We start from the raw sequence: 25876 nt of genomic DNA, 5'->3' as shown, positions 1-25876 counted from the left end.
TTTCATCACACTAGGATCCATGTAATTCCCCTGGCTCTGGGATCAGAGAGCAGGCAAAATGGCATTCGAAGTAAAAGTGGGTCACGGGAGCCGAGCTCTGCTTTCACAGTCGACACAGAGAGAGAAGGAATTTAACAGAGCAGGTCCTCAGGGGATGGCCGTGTGAGGCCTCTATATACACACACACACACACACACACACACACACACTGGGACCAGTGCACTACGTGAGGTATTTACACGTGAACTTGGGCCAGCAGTCTGCATGTGTTGTCTGTGTGAATGTGTGTGTGACCTCTATACAGACTAGGGAGGGTGTGACTGACCTGTAGGGTGCGTCTCTTGTTGTCTTCAGTGTGGATCCAAGCCCTCAGTGTGAGCTCTGTGATGAAGATCTGAGCTGCCTTGGCAAACAGCACCGGGGCCTCTGCACTGATCATCTATGGAGACATTGAGATGACATGTTAAAAACTAATATAGTATAGATAGACCGCCCGTATCCCTTGCTGCTAAAGGGGGGAGACCTAACCTTTAGAAAACCTTTCCACAGAGTGACATTTAGAAGTTGGCCTGGGCAGGAGGTGGTCGGTGAAGCAGGCTGCAGGAGCTGCTGGGTCATGGCTAGCATCACGCCCCTCTCTGTCACACTCTGGGTCATGGCTAGCATCATACCCCTCTCTGTCACACTCTGGGTCATGGCTAGCATCATACCCCTCTCTCTGTCACACTCTGGGTCAAGGCTAGCATCACACCCCTCTCTGTCACACTCTGGGTCAAGGCTAGCATCACGCCCCTCTCTGTCACACTCTGGGTCATGGCTAGCATCACGCCCCTCTCTGTCACACTCTGGGTCATGGCTAGCATCACACCCTCTCTGTAAAACTCTGGTTCATGGCTAGCATCACGTCACACTCTGGGTCATGGCTAGCATCACACCCCTCTCTGTCACACTATGGGTCATGACTAGCATCACGCCCCTCTCTGTCACACTCTGGGTCATGACTAGCATCACACCCCTCTCTGTCACACTCTGGGTCATGGCTAGCATCACGCCCCTCTCTGTCACACTCTGGGTCATGGCTAGCATCACGTCACACTCTGGGTCATGGCTAGCATCACGTCACGCGCTGGGTCATGGCTAGCATCACATCACACTCTGGGTCATGGCTAGCATCACACCCCTCTCTGTCACACTCTGGGTCATGGCTAGCATCACACCCCTCTCTGTCACACTCTGGGTCATGGCTAGCATCACGTCACACTCTGGGTCATGGCTAGCATCATACCCCTCTCTGTCACACTCTGGGTCATGGCTAGCATCATACCCCTCTCTGTCACACTCTGGGTCATGGCTAGCATCATACCCCTATCTGTCACACTCTGGGTCATGGCTAGCATCATACCCCTCTCTGTCACACTCTGGGTCATGGCTAGCATCACACCCCTCTCTGTCACACTCTGGGTCATGGCTAGCATCACGTCACACTCTGGGTCATGGCTAGCATCACACCCCTCTCTGTCACACTCTGGGTCATGGCTAGCATCACGTCACATTCTGGGTCATGGCTAGCATCATACCCCTCTCTGTCACACTCTGGGTCATGGCTAGCATCACACCCCTCTCTGTCACACTCTGGGTCATGGCTATCAGAAGGGTTCCTGCTAGATGTCCAGTATGTTAGTGATCTGCTGACCTTCCTCCTCACACTTAAGCTGCTACTGCTCATCTCTCTCGGGAGGAGCCCTACTTGGACACGGATACGGACACACACTCCCCATGCCTGTCCTCTCAGAGCATAGCAGGAATAGCCCTGTAGGGTGATAAGCTGATGATGGTCTAATGGGATCAGGGTGTATATTTCAACATAGAATGTGACGTGGGACTCAAGATTCCAAATAACGTGCCAAGTCTAAATGTTTCCTACACAATGAGCTAATGGATGCTGTGTTCATTTCAGCCAGCCGTGTAGCCACACCTCAGCTCCAAAATACTATATATTGTTATCTGAGTGGGGTGTTGATGAAGACTTCATAGAGCAATCACAGAAGGTGGGGACCTGCCTCATACCTTCACATCTTCGTCCAGCTTCATGATTTTCTTGATTCGGGCGAGAGGCAACTCCTGCACGCGGAAATCCTTCTGAAACAGAGCCAAGGGGTGTTAGGGGCAGGTCAAGTGGAAACCACTTGTGAGGTGTGATGTGTGTGCCTTTGTATGTGTGTGTGTGTGTGTGTGTGTGTGTGTGTGTGCACGAGTGTGCATTCAATCAGAGGGAGGCCGTGACATACCACCGTGAGGTTCCTGATCTCTTCCATGACGCGGGGCCAGAAGGACTGTAGGCTCTGCTGGGCATCGCTGCCCCCGGCGCCAAACGAATCTGCAGACATGCTCACTGTACAGGGGAGAAGCGAGAGGATCAGACAAAAACACAACATCTACCCCAGGAACCAACTAAACCGACAAGTTGACTGACAATGGCACCCAAAGGCTGCACTGGCCAGAGCTCTAGGAACTCTGTAGGTTAACTTACAGTTAGAATACATAGAATTATAAATATAGCGGGTCGATTCTATTTCTGTAGCAGCCCATTAATCCTGTGTGTTGACGTGCCTAATGACAGATCGCTGCATGAATCTGAATGGCTCAATCACATTAGTCGCCTACAGCTCCTGGTCTGTCATGTCACTGTGTGGGGTATTACAGCTCCTGGTCTGTCATGTCACTGTGTGGGGTATTACAGCTCCTGGTCTGTCATGTCACGGTGTGGGGTATTACAGCAGACTAAACTCCACTCTATGGTCATGGAAGTTTACACCAATGGAGTGGAACAGAGACCAGTCTGTCATGTGTTGGTTATTAGTGACCCCAAGTCTGACGACAGGCCTGAGTGCCCGATGTGTGTGTGTGTGTGTCACTCCAGGAGCTCAGAGTATCCTAAATAGAGCTATATTCCAATCCCTCGAATAACAACTCCCCACCGCACTCAAACACCAAAAAACACACACACACACACACACGTCATTGTGTAACGTGAGGCCGGAGTCTGGCTCCAAGGGGACACGCCAGGTTACTATGGCATGCCAGGAATTCTGCTGTGAATATTGGCCTGCTTGTCTGAGCCTGCAGTGCTGGAGAGTCTACACAGCTATCTCCCTCCCTTTCTCTTCTTCCCCGGGAAGAATGGGCAGGCGACGAGGGTAAAAGGAAACACTAATAGCTGGGTGTGGTGTGTGTGTCCGTTGGATTAATGCTGGTCAACTGTACATGATGAGACAAAGTGCCAGAGGCTGGAAGAGGGGGAGGTAAGAGACAGGGTAGGGCAGGCTGTAGCAGTGCGACAGCTATGCCAACCAGCTATGTGGGTCAGACATGATGATGAGAGGGGTCTCTCAGCCATTGGCCACAGCTGAGCTCACGTCCTCCAGCAGCTCAAAACACAGACAGCATGAGAAAAAAAAGAGAAAAAAGAGCATTCCGTTCCATTATTTTAAAATGGAATCAATCAGAATGGAGTCAGGGGCCTCGATGAATCAATCAGAATGGAGTCAGGGGCCTCGATGAATCAATCAGAATGGAGTCAGGGGCCTCGATGAATCAATCAGAATGGAGTCAGGGGCCTCGATGAATCAATCAGAATGGAGTCAGGGGCCTCGATGAATCAATCAGAATGGAGTCAGGGGCCTCGATGAATCAATCAGAATGGAGTCAGGGGCCTCGATGAATCAATCAGAATGGAGTCAGGGGCCTCGATGAATCAATCAGAATGGAGTCAGGGGCCTCGATGAATCAATCAGAATGGAGTCAGGGGCCTCGATGAATCAATCAGAATGGAGTCAGGGGCCTCGATGAATCAATCAGAATGGAGTCAGGGGCCTCGATGAATCAATCAGAATGGAGTCAGGGGCCTCGATGAATCAATCAGAATGGAGTCAGGGGCCTCGATGAATCAATCAGAATGGAGTCAGGGGCCTCGATGAATCAATCAGAATGGAGTCAGGGGCCTCGATGAATCAATCAGAATGGAGTCAGGGGCCTCGATGAATCAATCAGAATGGAGTCAGGGGCCTCGATGAATCAATCAGAATGGAGTCAGGGGCCTCGATGAATCAATCAGAATGGAGTCAGGGGCCTCGATGAATCAATCAGAATGGAGTCAGGGGCCTCGATGAATCAATCAGAATGGAGTCAGGGGCCTCGATGAATCAATCAGAATGGAGTCAGGGGCCTCGATGAATCAATCAGAATGGAGTCAGGGGCCTCGATGAATCAATCAGAATGGAGTCAGGGGCCTCGATGAATCAATCAGAATGGAGTCAGGGGCCTCGATGAATCAATCAGAATGGAGTCAGGGGCCTCGATGAATCAATCAGAATGGAGTCAGGGGCTTTGGTGAATCAATCAGAATGGAGTCAGGGGCTTTGGTGAATCAATCAGAATGGAGTCAGGGGCTTTGGTGAATCAATCAGAATGGAGTCAGGGGCTTTGGTGAATCAATCAGAATGGAGTCAGGGGCTTTGGTGAATCAATCAGAATGGAGTCAGGGGCTTTGGTGAATCAATCAGAATGGAGTCAGGGGCTTTGGTGAATCAATCAGAATGGAGTCAGGGGCTTTGATGAATCAATCAGAATGGAGTCAGGGGCTTTGGTGAATCAATCAGAATGGAGTCAGGGGCTTTGGTGAATCAATCAGAATGGAGTCAGGGGCTTTGATGAATCAATCAGAATGGAGTCAGGGGGTGGAGGGGATGATAAATCAACAAGGGCTGATGCTGTGGCGGGCTTAGACAGCAACTGACCTCTAAAAGTGGCTGTGATGAGTTGGGCTGCCCAGTGTCCAGTTTCATTTCAAGGTTGATTAAAGTCCTGTTGCAAATCCCTAACCAGCTTCCTCTTCACCTACAAAACAATCCCAGCACTCCAGAGGGCACAGATGAAAGTAACGGTGATGGGATTTTTAATCTTATGGTGGAGTCAGGCTAAGCCTACGATGACAAACCGAATGCCCTCTATGTCCTTGTCTAGTTGACTGTTCCTTTACTTGTACCTGAAACCTGTTCTGGTCTGAGTGACAAAGCAAAGAAACACTTTGCCTGAATAAATAACAGTATAAGGACACGTCTCCTTCCAGGAACACTGTTTTGTTTGTCTCTTTTTACAGTTCCAAGGCGGCCCAGAGTTTTGTGATGGATGCAGCAGGAGAGGAAGACATCTCTCTGTGTGTGTGTGTGTGTGTGTGTGTGTGTACCTGCACTTTCTCCAACTGGTATCCAGATAAGAAATTATGATTAGATGATTCACTTAACACCATTACAATTGACTATCAGGCAAATTACCACAGCAACAGTGCAATTTCCGTTGTGTGTGTGTGGGGGGGGGGGGGGGGGGGGGGGGGCCTAACCACCCCAGCTGTCTCCGCTTACACCCACCCAACCTCAGCTGACTGAACTGCCTACCTCAGGAGTGGGACTTTGCTCTCTCAGATGTGACTAAATGATCCGGCTCTCTGAGTGACCCTACGACATTCAATATAAACACAGCAGACCAAAAATCCCACGAAATGGGGTGAGGGGGGAGTGAAAGAGGGAAACACACAACAATTTCAAAGATTTTTGTGAGTTACAGTTCATATCAAGAAGTCAGTCAATTAAAATACATTCATTGGGCCTTAATCTATGGATTTCACATGACTGGGAATACAGATATGCATCTGTTGGTCACAGATACCTTAAAAAAGGCAGTTGCGTGGATCAGAAAACCAGTAAATATCTGGTAATCACTATTTGCCTCCTGCAGTGTGACTCTTTCACATAGAGTTGTTCAGGCTGTTGATTGTAGCCTGTGGAATGTTGTCCCACTCATCTTTAATGACTGTGCAGAGTTATTGGATATTGGAGGGAACTGGAACACGCGGTCGTAGATGTCATGGAAGAATTGGGACATCAATTTTCAGCTTCCAGAAATTTTGTACAGACCCTTGCGATATGGGGCTGTGCATTATCGCGCTGAAACCTGAGGTGATGGTGTCGAATGAATGGCACAACAATGGCCTCAGTATCTCGTCATGGTATCTCTGTGCATTAAAATTGCCATCGATAAAATGCAATTGTGTTTGTTGTCTGTAGCTTATGCATGCCGATAACAAAACCCCACCACGGGGCACTCTGTTCACAACGTTGACATCAGCAAACCGCTCACCCACATGACACCACACACGCTGTCTGCCATCTGCCCGGTAGAGTTCAAACCAGGATTCATCTATGAAGAGCACATTTCTCCAGCAGGTCAGTGGCCATCAAAGGTGACTATCTGCACACTGAAGTCGGTTACAAAGCCGAACTGCAATCAGATCAAGACCCTGGCTAAAAGCATGCAGATGAGCTTCCTCAGACAGTTTGAAAGTTTGTGCAGAAATTCTTAATTGTGGAAGTTGTGGAAACAGTTTCATCAGCTTTCTAGATAACTGGTCTTAGACGATCCCGTAGGTGAAGAAGCCGGATGTGGAGGTCATGGTCTGTCGTGGTTACATGTAGTCTGTGGTTATGAGGACGGTGAAGACTTACTGCCTAATTCTCTAAAACGACGTTGGCGTTGGCTAAACATTCAATTCTCTGGCAACAGCTCTGGTGGACATTCCTACAGTCAGCATGCCAATTACATGGTCCCTCAAAACTTGAGAAATTTGTGGCATTGTGTGCCAAAACTACACATTTTAGAGGGGTGCTCCCCTGTGCTGTTTCCTTCTCTGCAGTTCCGTTGCCCTTCAGTGGTGTGAGTGAGTGAGTGAGTGAGTGAGTGAGTGAGTGAGTGAGTGAGTGAGTGAGTGAGTGAGTGAGTGAGTGAGGTGGCAGTATTGGGTTACTCCTGACCTGCGCTATGTGCCTGTGCTTCGTCGGCAGACCATCCCAACGCCTCTCTCAAGTCAATGGTTTTCAGCAGGAGTAAGCAGCAGGATCTGCTGAATCAGCAGCATTGTTTCCTGCCAGCACCAGCCTCTCTGCTGCTCGCCCCTGGCAGGTCGGCCCCCGACACGCTCACAACAGCTTCAGGGCTCAGGTCCAAACTGTCAATGACATTCCCTTACCTGGGCACTTGTGGACTGAACTAGCACTACATCGGAAAGAACTGGATAGGTGCAAGGAAAATGGTGGAAACTTTCCATCTAGTCCTCTCAAATCTCTTGACTAGAGGTGATATAATTTGACTGACATCGGTTCAACTGAATTCCATATGTTTTTTTAATGAGCTCAATGCGCACATTGTTCAATTTCTCTAGAGATAAATTAGATCACGCCTGAACTGTGCGATGTAGTTGGGCGTTGTAGTTTCCAATAGGCCAATTTTCAACATAGTTGAGCGCAGAAAAATACTATAATCCATTGTACGCCTGCTACATACAGTGCCTTCGGGAAGTATTCAGTCCCCTTGACTTTTTCCACATTTTGTTACATCATAGCCTTAATCTAAAATGTATCAAATAATTTTTGCACCTCAATCTACACACAATAATGACAAAGCAAAAACAGGTTTTTAGAAATGTTTGCAAATGTGTATTTAAATTTAAATAAATAAATGTATTTACAAAAGGATTCAGACTCTTGGCTATGAGAGTTGAAATTGTGCTCAGGTGCATCCTGTTTCCATTGATCGTCCTTGAGATGCTTCTACAACTTGATTGGAGTCCACCTGTGGTAAATTCAATTTATTGGACATGATTTGGAGAGGCACACAACCTGTCTACAGAAGGTCCCACAGTTGACAGTGCACGTCAGATCAAAAACCAAGATATGACCAAGGACCCGATGGTCACTCTGACAGAGCTCCAGAATTCTTCTGTGGAGATGGGAGAAACTTCCAGAAGGACAACCATCTCTGCAGCACTCCACCAATCAGGCCTTTTATGGTAGAGTGGCCAGACGGAAGCTGCCACTCAGTAAAAAAAGGCACGACAGCCTGCTTGGAGTTTGCCAAAAGGCACCTAAAAACTCAAAGCAAGATTGAACTCTTTGGCCTCAATGCCAAGCGTCACGTCTGGAGGAAACCTGGCACCATCCCTACGGTGAAGCATGGTGGTGGCAGCATCATGCTGTGGGGATATTTTTCAGCGGCAGGGACTGGGAGACTAGTCAGGATCAGGGGAAAGATGAACGGAGCAAAGTAGAGAGAGAACCTTGATGAAAACCTGCTCCAGAGTGCTCAGGACCTCAGACTGGGGCCAAGGTTCACCTTCCAACAGGACAATGACCCTAAGCACACAGCCAAGACAACGCACGAGTGGCTTCGGGACAAGTCTCTGAATGTCCTTGAGTGGACCAGCCAGAGCCCGGACTTGAACCCGATTGATCATCTCTGGAGAGAGCTGAAAATAGCTGTGCAGCAGCGCTCCCCATCCAACCTGACAGAGCTTGAGAGGCTCTGGAGAGAAGAATGGGAGAAACTCTCCAAATACAGGTGCGCCAAGCTTGTAGCGTCTACCCAAGAAGACTTATTTACTTTGAAGAACTAATAGTGATTGTCAGACAGCATAAGCAGAATCTATATAGAGATGTCTTGGAATTAAATAATGAAATCATCAAAAACAAATGAGGTAATATACCCAACTGAAATATTTTATTAAAGTAATGTGAATAATTGATGGTTAATAAGTAGTAATGGGTAGTCACTACCATCGTGGGACTTTTATTAATTGTTTTATTCTGTGTTACATCATTCAACCCACATAATGCATAGCGCATTGAATGTTAAAAAAAGAATCAACATTTTATAGTTATCTAAACCAAACCGGCCTCAAAAAGCACTAGTCGCTAAGTACTACCATACTGCTTGAAACTGTACTGTCCTTTCAGAATCCCCAAGGTGGAAGCCAAAGGCACAAAAGAGGGTGAGTTTTCAGATTGGAGTCCTGTACTGAAAGTAGCTAGCTAGCTAACAGAAATACACTCTCAATAGAGAGGTGTTCACTGCTCTAGCAAAAGCATGGCTGATGGACAGAAAATTAGTGAGTGAAACACTAATTCTGAGCAGTAAGTTAATAGCTTCCTTAAATGACCTGGCTGGTGGATCTGAATGGAGGTCACAGTAGTGCGGACTGAGGAGAGCAGAGTATGACAGTTAATGGGCCTAGGAGGAGGAGGAGAAAACCTGGAGGCAGTCAGAGGAACAACTGCCCTCTGAGATGACCTGGACTGAAGCAGGATAAAGAATAGCCTAAGGATTTAGGCCTCTAGCCATGGATCCATGACTGGTTACAAGATGTTGGCGGAAGAAGTTCTGGCTAACTCATTAATCCAGACTTGTGAGACTCCCCTACGAAAGTCTGCACTAACTAACTTTGAAACGTTGATGAAAACCAGAATACTCTGGATGACTGCAGTTATTCAATCAAAGGCTATGGCTAGGCTATATAAGCTAGCTAGGCTATCAGTAAATTATGTATGATAGGCCTACAGTGCAAAAAAGTAAGAGGGTACATATTGCACAAGCTGCATGCAATGTCCTTAGCGGGGGTCACTTTGTAGAAGCATGACTGCTTTGAAATTTGCAACAATGCAAAAAGGTCAACTCAAGGAAAGTCGCTAAAAGCAAGCCCTGTAGGATTCTGTTTAGCAGAAAAACAGGCCCAATCACGAAATCAGCCAATTGGGAGAGAAATGATATGCAGGTACCACGATAATATCACGGTGCCAGAACATCATGCCAATTATGATACCAAGATTTTAGAATACTGTAGTATCGTTTCATATGATCCTATTATATGAATCCTACCATATGATCCTACTTTTTTTGCCCTATAGGATCTAAAGAACCTGCTGGCGCCAGTCAGTTTTGTTTGTAAATTCAGGTGAATTTAAGCAACAGCCACTAGTCTCTTGTATGCGCAGGTTCAATAATATCCACTTCACTTTCATGCGCATATCATGTGTGGCAAATGTAATATATATATTTTTTTAACAGCAATTGGGGTTAAGTGCCTTGCTCAAGGGTACATTGACAGATTTTTCATCTAGTCAGCTCAGGGATTCGAACCAGCGACCTTTCAGATACTGGCCCAGTGCTCTTAACCACTAAGCTACCTGCCCCCCCTCTACCTGCTCTCAATCAAATGCTTCTCTCTGTCCGATACTTCAACGTCTATTCCTTCATCGGTTTTCTTAATAAATCGTTTAGCTGTGATGGCGAGCGGGATGCAGACCCTCATGAGTCTACTGTTGTTAGATTTGTACATTTATTACATTGGAGCAGCGCACAAAGAAAGCTATGTTGATACATTGTATAATTCCATCAAGCACAGACCAGTCTGATTTGAATTTGCAAGTTCACTGTCATGCAGCATAAGACCGTCAGAGGGAGAAAATGGAAAGAAAAAGTATTTTCCCTAGCCTAAACAGTTAAAAAATGACCCATATTACCGGAGGTCTTGTCTCTAGCCTAAACAGTTAAAAGATGACCCATATTACCAGAGGTCGTGTCTCTAGCCTAAACGGTTAAAAAATGGCCCATATTACCCGAGGTCTTGTCGCTAGCCTAAACTAGAGGTCGACCGATTAATCGGAATGGCCGATTAATTAGGGCCGATTTCAAGTTTTCATAACAATCGGAAATCTGTATTTTTGGATGGCAAATTTAAAAAAAAAAAAAATAATCTTTCTCCCACACCTTTATTTAAACTTTATTTAACTAGGCAAGTCAGTTAAGAACATATTCTTATTTTCAATGACAGCCTAGGAACGGTGGGTTAACTGCCTTGTTCAGGGGAAGAACGACAGATTCTTACCTTGTCAGCTCAGGGATTCAATCTTGCAACCTTACAGTTAACTAGTCCAACGCTCTAACCACGTGTCTCTCATTGCACTCCACGAGGAGCCTGCCTGTTACGCGAATGCAGTAAGCCAAGGTAAGTTGCTAGCTAGCATTAAACTTATCTTATAAAAAAAACAATCAATCAAAATCACTAGTTAAACTAGTATCAACCATGTGTAGTTATCTAGCGTGTCCTGCGTTGCATATAATCGATGCAGTGCGTATCGTTGCTCCAATGTGTACTTAACCATGAACATCAATGCCTTTCTTAAAATCAATACACAGAAGTATATATTTTTAAACCTGCATATTTAGCTAAAAGAAATCCAGGTTAGCAGGAAATATTAACCAGGTGAAATTGTGTCACTTCTCTTGCGTTCATTGCACGCAGAATCGGTGTATATGCAACAGTTTGGGCAGCCTAATTTGCCAGAATTTTACATAATTATGACATAACATTGAAGGTTGTGCAATGTAACAGGAATATTTAGACTAATGGATGCCACCCCTTAGACAAAATACGGAACGGTTCCGTATTTCACTGAAAGAATAAACGTCTTGTTTTCGAGATGATAGTTTCCGTATTCGACCACATTAATGACCTAAGGCTCGTATTTCTGTGTGTTATTATTTTATAACTAAGTCTTTGATAGAGCAGTCTGACTGAGCGGTGGTAGGCAGCAGCAGGCTCGTAAGCATTCATTCAAACAGGACTTTCGTGCGTTTTGCCAGCAGCTCTTCGCTGTGTGTCAAGCATTGCGCTGTTTATGACTCCATGACTATCAACTCCCGAGATTAGGCTTGTGTAACTGATGTGAAATGGCTAGCTAGTTAGCGGGGTGCGCGCTAATAGCGTTTCAAACGTCACTCACTCAGACTTGGAGTGGTTGTTGCACTTGCTCTGCATGGGTAACGCTGCTTCGAGGGTGGCTGTTGTTGTTGTGTTCCTGGTTCGAGCCCAGGGAAGAGCGAGGAGAGGGACGGAAGCTATACTGTTACACTGGCAATACTAAAGTGCCTATAAGAACATCCAATAGTCAAAGGTTAATGAAATACAAATGGTATAGAGAGAAATAGTCCTATAATTCCTATAATAACTACAACCTAAAACATCTTACCTGGGAATATTGAAGACTCATGTTAAAAGGAACCACCAGCTTTCATATGTTCTCATGTTCTGAGCAAGGAACTTAAACGTTAGCTTTCTTACATGGCACATATTGCACTTTTACTTTCTTCTCCAACACTTTGTTTTTGCATTATTTAAACCATATTGAACATGTTTCATTATTTATTTGAGGCTAAATGGATTTTATTGATGTATTATATTAAGTTAAATTAAGTGTTCATTCAGTATTGTTATAATTATCATTATTACAAATAAATAAAAATAAATAATAATAAAAACGATCGATTAATCAGTATCAGCTTTTTTGGTCCCCCAATAATCAGTATCGGCGCTGAAAAATCATAAATCGGTCGACCTCTAGCCTAAACGGTTAAAAAATGACCCATATTATTTATTTTTTTACCTTTATTTTACTAGGCAAGTCAGTTAAGAACAAATTCTTATTTTCAATGACTGCCTAGGAACAGTGGGTTAACTGCCTGTTCAGGGGCAGAACGACAGATTTGTACCTTGTCAGCTCGGGGATTTGATATTACCGGGGGTTTTGTCTCTAGCCTAAACGGTTAACAAATGACCCATATTACCGGATATGCCTTTTTAAATTTTCTATTTGAGCGCATTTTATATAATTTTACAAACCATGTTACGGGCCATTTTAAACTAATCTTGGGTCACTACTTATTGGTTTGATAAGACAACGTTTGTTAATCATGTTACCTAACTAGCTAAAGACATGGTAACTTCACAGTTGGTTTAGGCAAATGTTATTGGCACAAGTAGGATTCACAGAGACCTAAACTATATCAAATATCCATTTATTTCTGGTGCTCCTTAAATTCTGTCTGGTGCCTAACGTTTTAAAAGTTGGGAGCAGTGTGTTGTGGGAGAGCGAGAGCGGTGTGTGTGTTTATCAGGGTGAGGGGGGTTGAGGGAGGGAGCAAGTGTGTGAGGAAGGGAGAGTGTGTTAACTGGAAAGTAAAGAAGGTTCCATGCAGTGTTTTCCTCTTACTGACTATGACATGCCGATCATTACGCATGTATATCACAGGAGGTTGGTGGCACCTTAATTTGGGAGGACTGGCTCGTGGTAATGGCTGTTACGGAATGAGTGGAATGGTATCATGCCATTTCATTTGCGCCATTCTTATGAGCCGTCCTCCCTTCAGCAGCCTCCACTGATGTATGTTCCTTCCTCCCATTCCTCAAGCCAAATCACAGGTAGGTCTTTGCAAATATGAGCAAATCAGCCATTCTATGCCGTATTCTATTAAACAGTGAACAGTTAAATTAAAATGTGTTGTATTGAGTAGAAGTGTGATGCTGGGATGCTCAAACAGGATGCTGGGTCACAGTTTTTTCTGGTATCGTTTGTAAAATGGTGGTATCGTGACAAGCCAAAGTCAAATTCTGTGTTTTTAGGGTGTAATTGAACCAAAACAGGTACTTTGTCAGAATTTAAATCCCGAAAAAACACAAAATGTCATGCTTTTTTTATTTTTTATCTCGAAATAAAGCAATGGAAAAAATTGTAACTGAGTGAAGAGAAACTGAAAAGAAAAAAACAATCATTGTTGAATCCTAGGGGACCTATTATGGGCATAGCGGCAGCGGCATACCAAACTCAAAACAACTAGATATATTCATTCGGGGCAGAAGTAAAAACCCAATAGGCTGGGGGTAATATGCTGTTTATACCATATAAAGACAAAATGCCACCCCCCAGGGGCTTGCAGGGTTGTGTGCTATTATGCCACTGCTTAGAACTATAAGTTAAGCAGAACTACAAGAAATCTAACATGTGTCAAATAGTTATATCCAGCTCAGGACTCCAGCTATGCATTTGGTTTGCTATCTTGTTAGCTAAGTGGCTAGATATCAAGACCAAGCTTCTTGGTCACAGAAGAGACATTCAATTCCCTCCTGGATCAACTTCCCTGGTGTCTAAATTGTTTTGTGCGTCAACATTTTTATAAAGAATAATCAAAAGGGTTTTATTTGAGTTTTTAGAAACAACGCTCCTTGTATGCACATTCAGTAATACCGTATACCTGGTATGGTACAGAAACAGTATGAAAATCCCCCCCCAAAAAAAATAGGGAACAGAAATTGGCAGTGTTGCAATGTGCTGGGTAAACAATCTACTCAAGCACAACAAAAACAAGGAGATGGTTCTCCTTCTCAGCCAGTCAGTGAATTACAGATTAACCCAGAATACACAGCTATAATTGCATGCATATGTTTGATCCGTCGATGGTCGATTTTGTACTTGAAATTTGTGCTTGCCCTGACCCGTGTCAAAGCAGTCTGTCCACCTGGCCCTGTTAACGTTGCCCTTGGTTCTGCTTCAAACCAGCTATAGGAAGCACTCGCTCAGCTCTGATCTCCCAAGGTCATTCAACAGAGGATAGAGAGAAACCAGAGAGGGAGGAGGGAAGAGAGAGAGCGGGAGGGAGGGAAGAGAGAGCAGGAGGGAGGGAAGAGAGAGAGTGAGAGGGGAAAGAGAGGACAGGTTTTTCAACTTTCACTGCAGCACTTGCACGCGCGACACAATGTTTCTATTTTCTTCACTTCTTCCCGAGGGGGGTCTTCCTTTGAGCACAAAGACATCTCTGTTAGCAAAGTCCCTTATTCCTCTGTCCCTTGTCCCTCACTGTCCTTTCATCCTCTCTCTCTCTCTCTCTGCCGGTCTCCCTCTCTATGCTGACTAAAAGACTGCAGGAGCCAGTCGCACATTCCTGTGACAGCTTCATCCAACACTAGGCCCAGCCGCTAGCTGCATATCAGCCTCAATAACAGAACACCAAACTTTATCTGGTAGTTTGGCTCATGTGTTGACAACACACACCGTGACTTACACACTCAAAACAAGGCTGCCTGCAAGGGCAAAGGAATAAGGCACACAATAGCTGTGTGGTCACTGGAGTTATTTTTAGTCATCTCTCTCCCCAACGGAACTTTGTCAGAGAGAGAGAAAGGTAGCACCGATGGAGACTTTCAATTAGGGAGAAGGGGAGGCAGAACAGAGCTAGAGATGATATATAGATTGCATCTAAAAAGATCACACATCAAAAACCTGTCAAACCTGTCAATTGCCATTCGTCATTGCAGCGGCCCCGACACAACCCAACTACAAGGTCTCAAATTCGTCCCCTAAACATGCTGTAGCGAGCTCAGCGCCATCTTGCCCTCTGCATCACTGTCAGGCGAGTGTAAACAACACTCCAAGGACCAGGCTTTGGGACGGGCCATGGACCGCAATCACAGCAGTACAATCGTGACCATCCCGAATGACTTTGAAGTCTGTCTGTCTGCGAGCACAGCGCTGGGCAGTCCAACCACAGCGCTACAGAGTCAATAACCAACACAGCCCAGAGAGACAAACTAACAGCTGCTAACGTCCTGCTTAAAAGTCCAAAGTCAAAACACAGCAGAAGCAGGGTCGCAAATAAACACCAGCCAGTGCTGGTCAACAGAACAACCAGTCTAATTCAATAGAACTTGTCATCAATATTAACAGCCTACATTGTAGTTTTCATAGAAAAACATTAACATGACTCAAGGAGAGACATTCTGCAAAATGCAAACTAAAGATGTCAACAACACAGATCCTGTCCTGGAGTGACAATTGAAGGACATGAGGGTGACTGCTGTTAGTTGCAAAAATAGTTTTTTTTTTTTTAAATGACGCACACATTCAGATTTCTCCCAAGGAGAAAAGTGGAGACGACAGAGAAGAGGAGTAGTGAGGGCAGAGAGCGCATCCCATCTCTGCAGAGAGACAGAGAAGAAACAGAGCGAAAGAGAAAGAGCGAGAGAACGCAAAAGAGCGAGAGAAAGAAGAGAAGAGAAAGCACACATGAGTAGAGGAATCCAGCAGCGATCTACAACACAGACAGGTCTAGTGTGTGTGTGTGAGGTTGGTCACACTTACCCTGTGCCCATCATTCTGTGTAGTTGGCTGAAGGAGAGCAGGAAAGGGAGAGAGGCTGTACTCTCTACTCTGTACTGTAGAAGTCTCGTTGAGAGGCAAGAGGGGGGGCTGGCTAACACAGAAAATCTCTGTAGCACTTCACTTCCTCAGGCGCCGGTCCCAGGAACAGACAAAACACAGTCCGCCCATCCTCCGCCTTTAAAAACCTTACAGCCTGCCCAACAGACAGAGAAGAGCGTTCACCACCCCCCTTTCTTCTACCCCTCCCCCCTCAACTCATTCTCCTCCGGCCCCCCTCCCACCCCCCTTTCTCCTATTTCTCCTCTGACCTACCCCCCCCCCGAGCATCTCCCTCCCGCTCTCTCACCCTCTCCTTATCACTTGTTCCATCTCTTTCTCCAGCCAGCGACCCACACGTTTGTCTTTCAGTTGACCCCTGCCTCAGCACAGTGAAGGACAAAAAGAAAAAAAAGATAGCCGAAAGAGATCAAAGTGGCAGCGGTACAGCAGCACTCGACTCCCAGACAAATCTCCTCCTTGCCTCCTTTCCTTTTAACATTCAAAAGTAATCAATCTAGCCTGCTACATGATACTCAGACCCTGGCCAGGCTTCTTCCCCGCTCTCAGCCGTTCCCGAATGAAAGTAGAGAGCCCTCCTGCACTATTGGCCGAGCCACCCGCTCGTCGGCTCTGACACTTCCCCCGCCCTACCCCCCTCCTTCCTACACCCAACCCCCTTTCACCGACAGCCAACTTCCTGTTTTAAGTTACCTTGAGCTGCAGGATAGGGGTCAGGGAAAGAAAAGAGGAAGAGAGAGAAAGAAGAACCAGACTAAAGACAAAGAAAGTTCTAACAAAGCAAGTCAGGAACTGATTGAGGAAGTGGTGGAGGTAGCTTGCCTCTGCATTCCGTGTCCTCCGGCTGATCTTGCGTTTCTCATGGCTGTACGGAGAAGAAAGGAACCACTGGCTGCTCTCTGACAACTGTTCCCTGCTTATTTACAATGTCAAACTAAATGTCTCCCCGAGTCCCGCCTCCCTGCGGCCATGACTGGTTGAATGGCCAGTGATGCAAGCAACCCTGATGCCCCTGATTGGCTGAGGGGAGTGTCAGAATGGATGCCGCATGTTGCAGCCACATGATTTAAAGAGCAAAGGCATATTGAGCAGACGCGCTGTGATCTACGTGTTCACAGGCATGCGTGCAAGTCCACAAGCACACGCTTGTCCTTCCTCTGTCACACATCCTTCCTCTGTCACACATCCTTCCTCTGTCACAGTAGGTAGAAAGATAACATCCAGACAATCTACTAAATATTGTAGTCTGTGTTAGTGCTAATAAAACACCTTCACTGAAGTACACATTTCATTCACTAGAATAATAACACAATTAAATACATGAGAATGAATTAGTTTCTGATAGTAAGATCCAGATTTAGAAATAGATAAATGAAATACCTAACCTACTAATGAACAAAAGGTATTTAGGAAAACTTTTTTTTTTCCAAGACCAAAAAAAAAAGGGTCTGCATTTCCAATTCTAAAGGTAGCTGATCAAATCAGGCCAATAAAGGCACCTCAACAAATTGAGTTCATGTTTGTGGGTGGACAAGACATAGGACAATGTCAATAAACAACTATTGTTGTCTTGGCCCTAAAACTATGCTCCCAGACAGTTCTCGTTCTACAATTAAAATGTCATCATAAAACCATTTCAGCAATGTCATATAAATGCCCTGCTGTTATCTCGCCATGAGTTAAACGGACATTCAGCCATGCTGTTCTACGCACTAACGTTTACATTAGGATGAGCACACGCATGCATGGGTTGCTCTTGTCAAAAGTAAGGCACTACAGGAATAGGGTGCCATTTGGGATCCATAACGGTGTTTGGAGAACTGCATGTCTAAAGATCTGTCTAGCAACAGATTAAGGAAACGTAATGTCCTGGCAATGAAGTGTACTGAAGTGAGAGATTTAGGTGAGAGGAGGGGACAAATCAATTTACTGAGAGTTGCTTTTAGCTGGCAGTCTGCATAGATGATGGTGGAATGACCTGAGGCTTATCCTGCATATTACTGCTGCAAATCCCCCACTGTACCGAGAAACAACAAGCCAGAGAGATAGAACACAAACCTGCTCCGTCACTGAACAAACCGGGGGGAGGGAGAGCCAAAAGGATGGAGAAGGACAGAAAGGAGAGAGCTGTTACAGGATGAGAGAGAGGGACAGAGAGTGAGGAGGGAGAGAGAGTGTGAAAGAGGAGGGACAGAGAGCAAGGAGGGACAGAGAGAGGATGACAGAGAGCGAGTGGGGGGGGACAAAGAGGATGGACAGAGAGCGAGGAGGGACAGAGAGAGGATGACAGAGAGTGAGTGAGGGGGGACAAAGAGGACGGACAGAGAGCGAGGAGGGACAGAGAGCGAGAAAGAGGGACAGAGAGCGAGGAGGGACAGAGAGGATGACAGAGAGCGAGTGAAGGGGGACAAAGAGGACAGACAGAGAGCGAAAGAGAATATGGACAGAGTGAGAGAGGAGGGACAGACACCATAAAACAACACTAGACACTATGGAAAACAAAGTCTTTATTATCTAATACTGGAATATACAAGGTCTGAGGCCATCTGCCTTTGGCCTAAAGAGCAGGAATCCAGACTTCATCAAAGCAATTGGAAATACAGACATTGTCATCCTACAAGAAACATGGTATAAAGGAGACAGACCCACTGGTTGCCCTCTAGGTTACAGAGAGCTTGGTAGTCCCATCCATCAAACTACCAGGTGTGAAACGGGGAAGGGACTCAGGGGGTATGCTAATCTGGTATAGAACACACCTAACCCATTATATTAAAATTGGTCAAAACAGGAACATTTTACATCTGGCTAGAACTAAATAAGGAAATAATTTCCACAGAGAAAAATGTCTGTGTGCTACCTATATACCACCAGTAGAATCCCCATAGGGGGAGATCAACAATTTCCAGGCCCAGGGACATGTACTAGTCTGTGGCGACCTTCATGCCAGAACTGGACAACAGCATTCCCTCCCCCATATGCACCCCTATACAAAACTACGACAACATAACCAACATAAACAGGTCACAACACCTGCAGCTCTGTCGGAATCTGGGTATGTACATTGTCAATGGTAGGCTTCGGAGGGGACTACTATGGTAGGTACACCTATAGCTGATCTCTTGGCAGTAGTACTGTAGAGTACTTTATCACTGACCTCAACCCAGAGTCTCTTAGAGCATTCAGTCAGTCCAATGACAACACTATCAGATCACTTTAAAATCACACTCTACTATGCTCAATCACAAGGCATCAAAGCCAAAGGAACTGAATAATATTAAGAAATGCTATAGATCAAATACACATGGTTAGCAGATGTTAATGCGAGTGTAGCAAAATGCTTGTGCTTCTAGTTCTGACGGTGCAGTAATATCTAACAAGTAATCTAACAGTTCCACAATAACTATCTTATACACACAAATGTAAAGGGATGGATAGGGAATATGTACATATAAATTAGAGGTTGGCCGATTAATTAGGGCCGATTTCAAGTTTTCATAACAATCGGAAATCGGTATTTTTGGGTGTCAATTTGCCGTTTTTTTATTTATTTTTTACGCCTAGTTAAATAAAGATTAAATAAAGGCAAGTCAGTTAAGAACACATTCTTATTTTCAATGACGGCCTAGGAACGGTGGGTTAACTGCCTTGTTCAGGGGCAGAAAGACAGATGTTCACCTTGTCAGCTTGTTGGCGACCTTACAGTTAACTAGTACAGTTAACTAGTCCAACGCAATAACGACCTGCCTCTCTCTCGTTGCACTCCACAATGAGAGTGCCTGTTACACAAATGCAGTAAGCCAAGGTAAGTTTAATGCTAGCTAGCAACTTATCTTATAAAAAACAATCAATCATAATCACTAGTTAACTACACATGGTTGATAATATTACTAGATATTATCTAGAGTGTCCTGCGTTGCATATAATCTGACTGAGCATACTAGTATCTAAGTATCTGATTTAGCGGTGGTAGGCAGAAGCAGGCGCGTGCGTTTTGCCAGAAGCTCTTCGTTGTGCAGCAAGCATTGCGCTGTTTATGACTTCAAACCTATCAACTCCCGAGATGAGGCTGGTGTGACCGAAGTGAAATGGCTGGCTAGTTAGCGCGCGCTAATAGCGTTTCAAACTTCACTGAGCTTCATCTGAACTTCACTTGCTCTGAGCCTTGGGGTGGTTGTTTCACTTGCTCTGCATGGGTAACGCTTCTTCGATGTAGTGGCTGTTGTCTTTGTGTTCTTGGTTCGAGCCCAGGAAGGAGCGAGGAGAGGGACGGAAGCTATACTGTTACACTGGCAATACTAAAGTGCCTATAAGAACATCCAATAGTCAAAGGTTAATGAAATACAAATGGTATAGAGGGAAATATTCCTATAATAACTACAACCTAAAACTTCTTACCTGGGAATATTGAAGACTCATGTTAAAAGGAACCACCAGCTTTCATATGTTCTCATGTTCTGAGAAAGGACCTTAAACGTTAGCTTTCTTACATAGCACATATTGCACTTTTACGTTCTTCTCCAACACTTTGTTTTTGCATTATTTAAACCAAATTGAACATGTTTAATTATTTACTTGAAGCTAAATAGATTTTATTGATGTATTATATTAAGTTAAGTGTTCATTCAGTATTGCTGTAATTGTCATTATTACAAATACATTTATTTATTAAAATCGGCCGATTAATCGGTATCGGCTTTTTTGGTCCTTCAATAATTGGTATCGGTGTTGAAAAATCATAAAATCGGTCGACCTCTAATTGTCGACACACGTTTTCCTCAGATTACATACAGACCCAAAGTTTATCAAATCCAATTTTGATAAACTTCCATACCACAGTGTGCCATCTCAGCAGCAAGATGTGACAAACACCACTGTACATACAACCTATATTTATGTTTATTTTCCCTTTCGTAACTATTTGCACATCATTACAACACTGTATATAGACATACTTATTCTTTTGGGACTTGTGAGTGTAATGTTTACTGTTAATTTTATTTCACTTTTTTTTATTACCTATTTCACTTGCTTTGGCAATGTAAACATATGTTTCCCATGCCTATAAAGCCCCTTAAATTTAAATGGAATTGAGAGAGACTCAATGTTCCCTTTTCTATTTTGGTACAGCGAGAGCAGGGGAACAGAGTAGAGCTGGGAACAGAGTAGAGCTGGTAGCAGGCTGGTTAATGATTATAGAGCAGCTAGACTGCACATAGATTATTCCATTCCAGCGATAGCCATCTATGGCGGTGCAGGCAGGCTCTTCTACACCCAAACCTCCTCCACGAGGACACCTGACAAGGTCACTCTGCAGCAGAGACCTTCCCATTACTTGTGCTGCTGGTGCCTGGGACATGTTTGCTTACAGTCGCTGTTTAGAGCCAAACACGCACAAGCCGGGGTATCACTTTCACAAACAAACAGCAGAGAAGAGCCCTCAGGGCTGCCGGGCTAAGTCATGCACGCACACACCTGCATAAACTAGGCTTACCTACACAAAAACATGCACACACACAGGCTACACACAGTTTGTCCATCCTAAATTTGGATGATAAACAGTCTCACTGGCTTCAATCCTGTCTGCACTCAAAAGGAAAAACTGATTCTAGATGTTGATAATTTAGTAATGGGGCATAAATTAACAATATGCATGTTCATTTTCTGATTACATTGTAATGGTGCATTTACACTGGATATCAAGGTCAAGTTGAAAGTTATGAAGCTAACAGCTGCTGTGATAGTTGGGGGCCTACCTGCAGCAACGCAGGAAAAAGCAGGGCAGAACTTAGCTCTCGAAAACCTTTTTTAGCGGTTAGCTGCATGTGAAGTACAATTGCAACCCTGTGTTTCAACGTTTAGAAATGTCAATAATCCTTGCTTGCAAAACAGTTATTGAAAAACATTTGCTGATATCTCCCTTATTGTTCATAACAAAGATAAATAATCTTTGAAATTAAAAAGATACACCTACTCTAGCAGTTTTGAACAGATCCATAGTGTGTGTGCCTCCAGTTGAAGAACTACACTTCCTCCCCAGTTAGCTTACACACAGGTGTTCAAAGCACACATAGATAACTAATTAGCACAGGTGGAGGCCTGTCTTCCATCTGTCTTCCGTAAACAAGCACTGTAACATGGAGATATGGCCGTGTGCGAACACTAACCCTATAAAAAAGGTTTGTAGTAATTCAAGTTTGATTTTTGATAATTATTTATAGCTGATATGAAAGATACGTACGTTCCTTATGTTTCCAAAACCGCACCGCAAGTGATGCATTTTAAAGTTCAGAACAAGCGTAGAGGGCCTTAACAAAACTCCCCGGCCAGAAGATACTATCGTCAAAAGGCACTAAAGGTAGTTAGCATCCATGAATGGGTTAGGCAGAACTGTACCGTCAGCAAATTACTGCATGATTTTCTTAGACCCGTTTCAGGCACCACCTTAATGTATGCTCCTGTTTGCATTTAGAGAACAGATCCTTCCTGTATAGAGCTGTGCTTGGTGTGATAGCCATGAAATGACTTTGACACCACCTGCTCTAGATTGAGAATTTAGGCTAGTTGGTGGATGGTGAGAACATGAACTAATCATGTAAAATAGCCCAACAAATATTGTACCCTTAATAGTGAACCAGGGAATTTCCTTAGACACTGAACAAAAATGTAAAAAGCAACAAGTGTTGGTCCCATGTTTCACAAGCTGAGATAAAAGATCCCAGAAATAATACATACGCACACAGCTTATCCCACTCAAATTTGTTTACATTCCTGTTAATGAGCATTTCTCATTTGCCAAGATAATCCAGCCACCTGACAAGTGTGGCATATAAAGAAGCTGATCATTACACAGGTGCACCTTGTGCTGGGACAATAAAAGGCCACTCTAAAATGTGCAGTTTTGGCACAACACAATGCCACAGATGTCTCAAGTTGAGGGTGCGAGCAATTGGCATGTCCACCAGAGCTATTGCATAATAATTGAATGTTTATTTCTCTACCATAAGCCATCTCCAACATCGTTTTAGAGAATTAGGCAGTACGTCCAACCGACCTCATAACCGCAAACCACGTGTAGCCACGCCAGCCCAGGACCTGCACATCTAGGTCCTTCACCTGTGGGATTGTCTGAGACCAGCCACCCAGACAGCTGATGAAACTGAGGAGAATCTGTTTGTGGAGAAAAACTAATTCTGACTGGCTGGGCCTGGCTCATCCATGGCTGCGCCCCTGCCTACTTATGTGAAATCTGTAGAATAGGGCCTAATGAATTTATTTAAATTGACTGATTTCCTTATATGAACTGTAACTCAGTAAAATCGTTTTAAAAGTTACATGTTGCATTTATATTTGTGCTCAGTAGTTAGTTTTGGATTGTACAATACATAGGCTGCTACAGTACTCTCCAAATTGCATATTGAAACAGGTATTGCATGGAATGATTTTCTTTCCATCACATAGTTTGAAGCAATTATACATTGGCAAGATAGCAGAAAATGCTGTTTATCATGCTGCTCAAGGGACAAGGCACAGACTTCAAGTCCTCAAGTATTTTTAGAGTCAGTGTGCACATAGTGTGATTCACAATAACTGTCAGTCAACACACTGGAATGTAAACAATGAACATGATACATATCTCGGTGTAATGGGCATTAGCCAAATGTGAGAAAGATGTCTGTTGTAATTTGAGATTTTAGTGAGTTCTTTGATGCCTTCAGCCTCCTGCCTGTATTCAGACAAACTACGTTAGCTAATAAACGGTAGATGGCCCAAATGGGTCTTCTTGTACATAGCTAGCTAATTGTTTGTTCAAGCCAACAACATGCAACACTGACGATAAACATTTAACGTTAGCTACCTATTATTAACCAACTAAATCATTTTTGGAATGAGCAAAAACTATCCTAACCAGTGATAGACAGCAGACCCGACCGCTTGCTTACAGTTGAAGCAAGCGGGTCGGATCTGCTGGCTAAACCAGCAGCTGTTTAGTTTAGCTAGTTAACTTAGACAGTAACACGGTGTGATCATTTATTGTTAGTCAAACGTGGGGAGACACCGGTAGCTAACAGTTACCTAGCATATAACAAGCAACCTGGTCAAGGGAAGAGAGACATGGAAGACGATGATACGCTCTACAGTGACCTGTGATACTGTTTATTCGCCACTGAACAAAAGGAAGCGATAAATCGAAGGAAAGTTTACAAAGCTTTGCAAAGTTGGGGAAAGGCTCTCTAACCAATAAAGACTACGTTTGGATCTGTCCTTCAGACCAATCAAACCTCGGACTAGATTCCACCAATCAAGGTTTCTAAGGGTTCAGTTCGTTGTGAAACTGACGCCATTCGGGATCTACCAAAAATCGCCAGTCGTACGAGACAGAGTTTAGACAAGAGCCAAAATGGCGGACTCAGTGCGGTAGTTTCTTAAACGCCTCTGTTACTTTCAGCTGGCCACCAATAAGCTGCTCAGAGAGCGGGGAGGGAAATGGCGCCTATGTTCATCTTCCAAAACAATCGTCTATTGGACAAGACGAGCAACTGGAAATTAGCAAAGTTATAGACCCAATTCCATAGCGACACAGTATGCTTTCACATATTGACATTAACCATGTATATCAATTGATTTTTACTCACTTTGTTTTACGGGTTCGCAGTGAAGTTCAGCTCAGCGTATTATTTATTTTATTTCAGTAGCAACGGGAAACAAGATGGCTGCCACGTACTTCTGCTCGAACCGGAAACTGTGCTACGTTGGCAACATTGCGCACTGACGTCAATGAACATCAAATCCTGAGCCTGGGAAGTAAGAAGTGCAGTGGGGGAGAGCAAGTATTTGATACACTGACGATTTTGCAGGTTTTCCTACCTACAAAGCATGTAGAGGTCGGTATTTTTTTTAATCATAGGTACACTTCAACTCTGAGAGACGGAATCTCAAACAAAAATCTAGAAAATAACATTGTATGATTTTTAAATTGGCCCTTATTTGAAGTGTTTCTAAAATCCCCTATGGGAAAGACCTATGCTAGTATTTGTTGCATGATGATCCATTGCTGGTGAGCTTGCAAAGCGAACAGTTAATATTCTTGATCACACATGTTTTTTGGAGCTGCATATTTATTTATTATGGCAATCCTATCTCCCTACAATTTAATGTTTACGCTGCCCCGATCTAAAAGCTGTACAGAAAATCAACAATCTGTTTGCTAACTCACCCGACCTGTGTTGATTGACAGTTTGCTGGTCCAATCAGAAGGAGATGTTGCCGCTACTGTCTCTGACTGGGTGGAGAATAATTCATGGACTCTGTGCCACAAAATGAGTTACATAATGTTACAAAACATGTGCAGATAATTTCAAGTCATCAGTCTAAAGTCAATATCGAGTCCCGAGCCTTGAGGCTCCAAGTCGAAGTCAAGTCTAAAGATATTTTATTTTCTATCAACTTGAGTCTGAAGTCATCAAATTTGTCGCCGTGTTCGAGAGCATCAAAGCCGTGATGTGTCATGGGTAAATTGTGACTGACTGATAAACAGATAATAATGAGTCGTTATTTATGATGCAAGGTGATTTGTAGATTAATCAAAATCAAATATAACTTGATTTGATCAGTCATTTGGCATTCGCCTGCACTGTCGGCTGCAATGTCGAACATGCCCTGTGACACTCAAGTCCACACCTCTGCATATCAGTGTTAATTTCGTCAACAAAAATAATGACTCAAATATTCATCAAACAGCTATTTTTCAGTGGCAATTGACAAGACTATAACTGACTAAATAGACGCAGAAACATCTATAACTAAGTAAAGGGTCTGAATACTTATGTAAATGTGATATTTAAGTATATATATATTTTGCTTTGTCATGATGGGATGTTGTGTATAGATTGATTAGGGGGGGAAACAATTTAATCAATTTTAGAATAAGGATGTAACGTAAC

At 44.1% G+C, this 25876-nt stretch overlaps 1 protein-coding gene across 17 annotated transcripts in view; it reads right to left on the bottom strand.

Moving 5' to 3' along the window:
* LOC109903360 (nuclear transcription factor Y subunit gamma) overlaps nt 1–25594 on the bottom strand; it is a 33975-nt gene extending 8381 nt beyond the window's left edge. For 2 of the 17 annotated variants that reach the window (XM_020500003.2, XM_020500011.2), the window contains exons 1-4: nt 24569–24679; nt 2289–2392; nt 2068–2139; nt 326–439 (exon numbers count right to left, since the gene is read on the bottom strand). In XM_020500003.2, the coding sequence (XP_020355592.1) occupies nt 326–439; nt 2068–2139; nt 2289–2392; nt 24569 (291 nt within the window). In that variant the 5' untranslated portion in view covers nt 24570–24679. Of the gene's footprint in view, nt 1–325; nt 440–2067; nt 2140–2288; nt 2393–15857; nt 16492–16757; nt 16879–24568; nt 24735–25149 lie in introns of those variants that run through there. The other 15 variants (XM_020500007.2, XM_020500008.2, XM_031788939.1 and 12 more) reach the window with 14 other exon arrangements.
* Between the last annotated feature and the right edge of the window lie 282 nt (nt 25595–25876).

This window comes from Oncorhynchus kisutch, linkage group LG14 (assembly GCF_002021735.2).
Source record: "Oncorhynchus kisutch isolate 150728-3 linkage group LG14, Okis_V2, whole genome shotgun sequence".
Taxonomy (NCBI): domain Eukaryota; kingdom Metazoa; phylum Chordata; class Actinopteri; order Salmoniformes; family Salmonidae; genus Oncorhynchus; species Oncorhynchus kisutch.
The sequence above is the reverse complement of the archived record's forward strand: the minus strand, read 5'-3'. Positions and strand labels throughout refer to the sequence as shown.